The following is a 6,972-nucleotide window of genomic DNA, read 5'->3' on the forward strand; positions in this document are numbered from 1 at the left end:
CGAAGTAACCATTAACCAATACCCAAAAAAAAGCAGAAGCAAATCGATTTGAAGAAATTTACTAATAAAATTGATAATAAAATGAAACTAAGTAAAATATGTTAGTTGAAACATGCCCATATATTTATGATTTTTTTTTTGTTTACCATCTATTTGCTGTCATTCTTGGGAATTTTAAAATTTGCATTGTCTGCAACAAATTCGTAGTTCATCATGCAACGGTTGCAACTTCACGTCGAATCGTTCAAAAGAAATGGAGAAGTGTTGCAATAATTATAGTTTATATATTTTTAAAAAGGTTTTGCATGTCTGAATATTTCCTGAGCTATATGCTATTTAATGTATTTCGACGCCAAAAAATTAGTTTACCTACAAATCATTCAAATGTAAAATTTAGATCTTATTAATACTTTGATGCAAAACTTCTCTTGTAGCAAGCTCTTTAAAACCCTACATTTTAGAAGGCCACACTGAGCTTCCTAATGAAAGCACTAGAGAGAAATCAGGCTCAAATTATTCTGCTAGCAAAATGAATGTGCGTTTTCTACAAATTCATTGCTTATAACAAGAGCCCGGTTCTGACGGGACTTGCCGGCCAAATCCAAATAGAGGAGCTGCCTGAACCCCTCTTTTATTTAGCAAACACCTGAAGTGAGCTAACCTTGATGCGACCTGTTCCGGGTCTTTCGCAAGCTTGTCAAATGGGGTCCACAACCGTTCTACATTGCAAAATAACACACAAAATGTTAAGTATGATCATTGATATAGCCTAGGGACAATTCAGTCATTTCTTCTTCTTCTTCATCTAAACAATATTTAGTTTAGTTTAGTTTACAAATATGAATATATGTAGGGTTTTACATGCAAATAGGGTGAAATACTATGTTTAGTTTGTTTGTTATCAGCCTTTATCATAATTCACTAGTTCAAAAAAATAACCTCAACTGAACTCACAAACCCTAAACCCTAAACAAATTAGGATTGCGATCGAGCCAATAGAAATATGATTGTACCTGCAGCAGCAGCCGCGCGAGGCCAGATAGTCTGCTGAATATCTGACGTGTCAATATGTTCACCCCACATGCACACCTCACCACCAAGTACCAATTTTTGTTGGGCAGGGTTGGATATGTTAGTTAGGGGTTCGTTCGTGTAGAAGCCTTGCCAATTGGCATCTATGTGGTCGAGGTACCACTTGTCTTGGTTGCTTACTATACATCTCAGACCGTCCGCCACCACTTTTTCTGCCACCCCACTGCCTAACCTATTTTTTCAATTCATTTATTTTTTGGAAAATATTTTGTTAGTTCTTGGAATGAAAAAATTTAGTACACAAAAAGGTTTATCTGCAGCTAAATCAGAATATTGAAAAGAACTAATGACAGAATGGTGGCCCCAAAGTTACATGTACCAAGAATTCCTAATTTTGGTTTTGGGTGATGATATAATAGTATAATACCAACAAGGAAAAGAATCTATAGAATTAATTTTCTCTTTAAAATTTGTTTTTATTTTTGACAAAAGTGATTCTTCTCTTTCCTTTGTTATATGATTACAATTTAAGATTGGAGTTTGGATGGAGCAACTTGTAACCATGTGCAACTAACATGCAATGTTTGGTGGTATATAACTTTTACCAGTTGTGCACTACAGTTTTGGGGCTCAACTTGTCTCCAAAGTTGTTGAATGTCTCTTCCCTAGCATCATTATATAAACATCATTTAGTAGTAACAAAAATGATATGAATGTTTTTCTTCATTTAGTAACATTTTCTGGATCTGAAGTCCCCAATACACTACAAAATATGCTGATAATTTGGCAGCAGGGGTTCAATGGGTCCCGGTCCCTAAAGTAACTCAAATTTTGAGTTTGGATCCAGACCGTCCAATCAGAATTGGGCTAATCTGGCCCAATATGGAAATTCACGGGGCCCTTTAATATTCGTGCCAATGCTGATTGGATGGTCCAGATCCAAACTCAAAATTTGAGTTTAATGGATCTAACCTCGGTCTGTTAACCAGCAAAGAAATAAATAAAGAGAGTTCAAATGTACCAATTAATGATATCATAACCATGTGAGATTGCTATATTTTGAGCTCTAAGCACAAAATATCTGTAACCATCAGATTCATTCATGTGATGATTGTCTAACCTGCAAGTTCACATACATAAGAAAAAGAGTTCTAATGATTATAAGACAATTGTTTTTAATTTAAACAATATTTTTTTTTTGTCAAGTTTCTGAAACTTTGAATAATAAAAATGATTAAGAGTACCATTGTTTGATGTGTGGCGTTGTAGTCCAGCAACCTGAATTCAAACAAATGGACAAACTTAAATAAAATTAAGAACAATATAATCAGGCTTAGTTAAAAAAGAATTGATGGTATAATCTGCCTTACTAGTGTTCACTTCATCACCACCTAAATGAACAAACTTAAATTTAAAAACCTTGCTAAAATCTGCAAAAAGAAAACAGACTTTTGTTATATTACTTTTTTACGAGGATGATCTTTTAGCACAAAAATTGATCTTAAGTTCTTAACATAACTTATAAATATTTTTACAAGGAAATCAAGTAGGTAATTTGCTAAAGACGACATCATTCAAGGACTAAAGCAAAATTTCATAAAAAGTTGAGGTTGTTACCTGAAAGGATGCCATCAATTACTTTAAATGAAAATTCATTACTAACATCTAGAGGTTCTCTACAACTTTGTGATGGCCATAAAAATGGATAACCAACCCCCCTGTGAGAAAATTTCAAGTTCAATAAAAAGTAAATGGATTTGTATTTGTATTTGTTTAAGGAAAACAAAACTAAAACAAAATGGAAAATAAAATTAAAACATGATGCCTACCAAGAGAGAGTGTGGCCAGGGACATCTATCTCAGCCAAAACATTCACCCCTTTCCGTTCTGCATACCTACAATTGATTTATCTCATCTTAGAACTCTACAATTTAAAAGCCATAACACATGCCAAATTAATGATATAGAGTAGCATATATACCTCACAATCTCAGTTGCATCATTGATTGTGTATCTCTCTGAATAAGAATAAGCACCATCCCATAGTTTAGGGTATGATGGTATTTCTAAAGGGAACGATTGGTCGTCCACAATATGCCAGTGAAGAACATTCTATGCAATTTAAGGTACATATTAATTGAAAAATCTCACAAAATAATTATTCCTTTTCTGAAAAATCTCACAAAACAATTATTTATTTCATTAGATGTTATCACAGTTACATACCAACTTACTGTAAGTCATTGAATCAATGACACTCTTTATAACTGGTACAGGAAGGTAGTGCCGTGATGTATCTGCACAACCGAGATACCAGTTATATGAAAAATTCAACTGCGCAAGTAAAATATTTTGAAGAAATAAGGTGCAAAAATTCAAAAAAAATTCAAATTATATGAAAAGGTGTTATAAATCTAACCGATCAAGAGACCGCGATAAGGAAACCTCGGGAGGTCATTAATAGTCCAAGGAGCTGCATGCAACTCGACCACTTTTGTTGTAAAATTAAAATAGCACAGTTGGCTGAATGTCTTCAGTTCAAAAAAAAAGAAAAAAGAAAAAAAAAAATCAATCACTTGTAATTTTTAAGAAGCATCTTTATAAGGTTTAGTGGTTTTAACATTACCTCTAAAGCATGAAGTGCACCAAAAATTGTTTTTGCCTGAAAAAAGGAAGAGAAAGGACAAATTAGATAAATAGTTAATACAGGTATTGGTTTCTTACCTAAATTATATTTACTAGATATATTCACTTCAGTAGATAATAGAAATGACAAGAAACAGAGAAGTAAATATTTTTAAAAGGTTTTTAAGGTATAAAGTTGAGCATCAACTGACCTCAATTTGTGCGTACAATTGGCTTCCTTTTGCAGGTATATTTAAATAATATGATTCATCAACCCCATAATTCAGCTGCATGATTTCACAAAATTCAGAGCAAAAGTTTAGTACAGAGGATCATGCTGTTAATAATAGTTATAGAAAAATGATGATCTTCTATTCCAATTAAACATATCACATTTAATACAGAGAGACCGAATCAGTCTCAAGTTTCATTTGCACCAAATTGGACCTTGAATTTCAAAGAAAATCAAAATCAAATTAGTCCTCAAAATTTTCCCTTCCACCAATTAGCCCTTGGACACTTAGAAAAAGTTAATTAAATTGCTGACCATTTTTCTCCACTTAAAATTTCTTGTATTTTGGCAAATATTGAAGTAATTAATCCTTCAATTTCTCTTAAAATATAAAATGTAGCCCTACTAGCGATACTTCTCCAAAGGACTTGGTTCTTTTGAGAGAAGTCCAAGGGCTCAAAAAGTTATTTCTTGAAATTTTAAGGATGGATTTGCTAAAAATGAACTTGGTCCTTTTCCAAAGTTGAAGGGCGGATTTTTTTTTTCCCCAAAATTTCAAGAACTATTTGATGCAAATGATATTCATGAATCAATTAAAGTTTAATAATTAATTTAAGTTTGAAACCTATTAGTGTGGCAGAACAAGACCAACTCAGGTTCAAAACTTGGTCATTTTTTTTTAAGAAAGAATTAAAAAGATTAGAAAACTGACAATAGTGTGGCTGAAACAGAGCATTACAAAAAGTTTAGCTCCAAGTTTCTAATCAATCTTTTTATATATGCCGATACATAGAGTGGAAAAAAAGTATTGTGTTGTGTCGTGTCATGATTAGCATGCCGTGATTTTGATCTCATGTCATGTTGTGACCAAGTGAATATTTCACGTGTTGTGCCGTACCGTGACTAAAATATCAAGGGATGGTCACGGCACCTGAATGGTCACACTACATGAGTCACTCTATGCCCAAATGTAACTAGTGTGATTATTTAATCATAATTTAAGTTAGTTTATTCAAGATTCACCATTTAGTCAATATCTAATGGTTCTAATTACACGTGACTCGTGTGACTATATGCCGTGCCGTGACTAGATTTTTCACGTGACGTACCGTGCCAAAGTTTCAAAAAATAATCACAGTACGCGAATGATTACGGCACGGAACACGCGAATTACGGCACGGAACACGCGAATTACGGCACGTAACTAACACTCGTGATGTACCGTTCAGTGTCGTAACCGTGCCGGCTCCGCCGTTCCATTTTTCCCACCGACACAGTTTCTAACTTTTTAAGAACAATAAGTATAATGCTACGAGGACTGTAGCCACTAAACTAAAGGACCTGGTTGTTGCTTGGTGGCAACTTTCACTATCTTGTTTGAATTTATGTTGAAAAGGCTGTCGGCAACTTTCACTATCACAATATCTAAAAGAAAATTAATTTAGAGTAACACTTTACAATGAAAAGTAGGTCACATGCATATACCTATAAATTATTAAATAAATGTCTCTGTCTAGTTAAAAAATAAATTACAAGTTGTTTTTGTAGCCCAACAAAACTGGAAGATTGTATTTCTATAATGCATATTAAGTTATTAACATATATACAAAGATAGTCTATCATGTTTTGCAAATTAAAGTGGATATTTTAATTTGCGTTTATATCTCTAATTTCAAAATTCTTATAGTCAATCCGAACTTCTCAACATGTTCTTCATATTGAAATGTGCTTAGAGACCAAATTTTAAATTTTTTGAAAATTTTTTACTATTTTGTTATAATTTTTCAAAATCAGTGTTTTTCTGATGAAAAACACTGATTTTGAAATTTTTTTTAAAATATATATATATCCCAAACTATTATTAAGCATAATACAGTAAACAATGAAGTAATTATAAATTAATAAAAAGAAATTACCGTATCATCAGGCGACTGTACCACAACATTGACACCGGCTAGAACACTAAAATTAGGAAATTTGGAATTGGTGGTATGATCAGCCTCAAGCAAATTTACCATTCTCTCAAATGCCTCTTTCAAAATACCAGAACCGTCTGAATAGTTGCTTCCATGCGAACTTAATTGAAAATTTGTGCTCAAATAGATTGTATTTGAACCGTGATTCGCCGATTTCGGCATTGGCCATAGGTTTAGGCCATGAACACTTACAAAAGAACTCAGAAAATTCCCGAAGAGAAGCACAAAACAAAGACGACTTCGGGTATTTGAAATGCAATCCATGGAACCGTTTAAACAATGTACATCAAATTGAAAAGAGAGAGAGGTACCCAAGATCTCAAATTCAAAAGAAGAAAGAAAGGTTATGTATGAACTTCCATTTGGAAGAAAAATGGGGAAATGCAACTGGGTTGCTAAAGGGGAAATGCAGCACGCCAAATTAAGAACAGAGATATGAAAAAATGATATGCTTTATTCCAAATGGATTGTTATAATAGAGGCACAAGCATTAGACAAAACAATTAATAATGTATCTAACAATTGGCCAAAAGAAAGAGATCTGAGAGAGTATTAGTTGGTGACCACTGGTGGATTAAAGAGCCTTTTTTTTTCTTTTTTGATATTTATAGAACTATAGATAGCAAGAAAAGGTAAAGGTGACAACGATGCACAAAACATAAGTAGGTTTAACGAAAGGGAAAAAACAGAAAAGGTAGAAAATTTGTTTTGATTTCTCTTCTCTGCCTTTTCATTGGAAAGAAGAAGACTATAGAAGTTGGAGGGAGAAGATAGATGGCTTAGGCAAGACATAATGTTTGTCTTCGGTGTACTGTACACCAATTTTTTTTTTCTGATTTTTTTTTCTCCTCTACATTTATATTCACCGTATAAGTGGGCTCCATAGTTAAATATACTTTATTTGTTGTGTATTATTTGTTACTGTAGGAGTGGCAAAAAAAGCTCGTAGTTCGTGGATCAATCGTGGCTCGCATTTGACTCATTTGTTAGTGGACCGAGTTGTTAACAATCCAGCTCATGACTAGCTCGATCCAAAAGCTAGCGAGTCAATTCGGTCCAAGTATAAATTTTTGAATTGGTATGAATTTGTGTGAGTTTAGTATGCAT

At 33.2% G+C, this 6,972-nt stretch overlaps 1 protein-coding gene across 1 annotated transcript; it reads right to left on the bottom strand.

The window, feature by feature from the left end:
• Positions 1-364: 364 nt before the first annotated feature.
• Positions 365-6,624, bottom strand: LOC144575944 (beta-hexosaminidase 3-like). The gene is made up of 14 exons (XM_078326202.1): positions 5,806-6,624; positions 3,870-3,944; positions 3,659-3,694; positions 3,452-3,563; positions 3,259-3,329; positions 3,014-3,144; positions 2,862-2,927; positions 2,650-2,750; positions 2,403-2,462; positions 2,277-2,310; positions 2,054-2,152; positions 1,638-1,697; positions 1,014-1,264; positions 365-719 (listed from the first exon to the last, which is right to left on the bottom strand). The coding sequence occupies exons 1-14, from the start codon at positions 6,127-6,129 to the stop codon at positions 553-555; spliced, it is 1,587 nt and encodes a 528-aa protein (XP_078182328.1). The 5' UTR covers positions 6,130-6,624; the 3' UTR covers positions 365-552.
• Positions 6,625-6,972: the final 348 nt, after the last annotated feature.

This window comes from Carex rostrata, chromosome 24, assembly GCF_964058835.1.
Source record: "Carex rostrata chromosome 24, lpCarRost1.2, whole genome shotgun sequence".
Lineage (NCBI taxonomy): Eukaryota > Viridiplantae > Streptophyta > Magnoliopsida > Poales > Cyperaceae > Carex > Carex rostrata.

Bases quoted from the DNA above. Each gene is read 5' to 3' on its own strand.
- LOC144575944 (XM_078326202.1), bottom strand. From the start codon at position 6,129: ATGGATTGCATTTCAAATACCCGAAGTCGTCTTTGTTTTGTGCTTCTC. The intron at 2,311-2,402 runs GTAAGGCAGATT...GTTTGAATTCAG, and splicing joins TGGTGATGAAGTGAACACTA to GTTGCTGGACTACAACGCCA. The intron at 2,153-2,276 runs GTACTCTTAATC...GTGAACTTGCAG, and splicing joins ACGCCACACATCAAACAATG to GTTAGACAATCATCACATGA.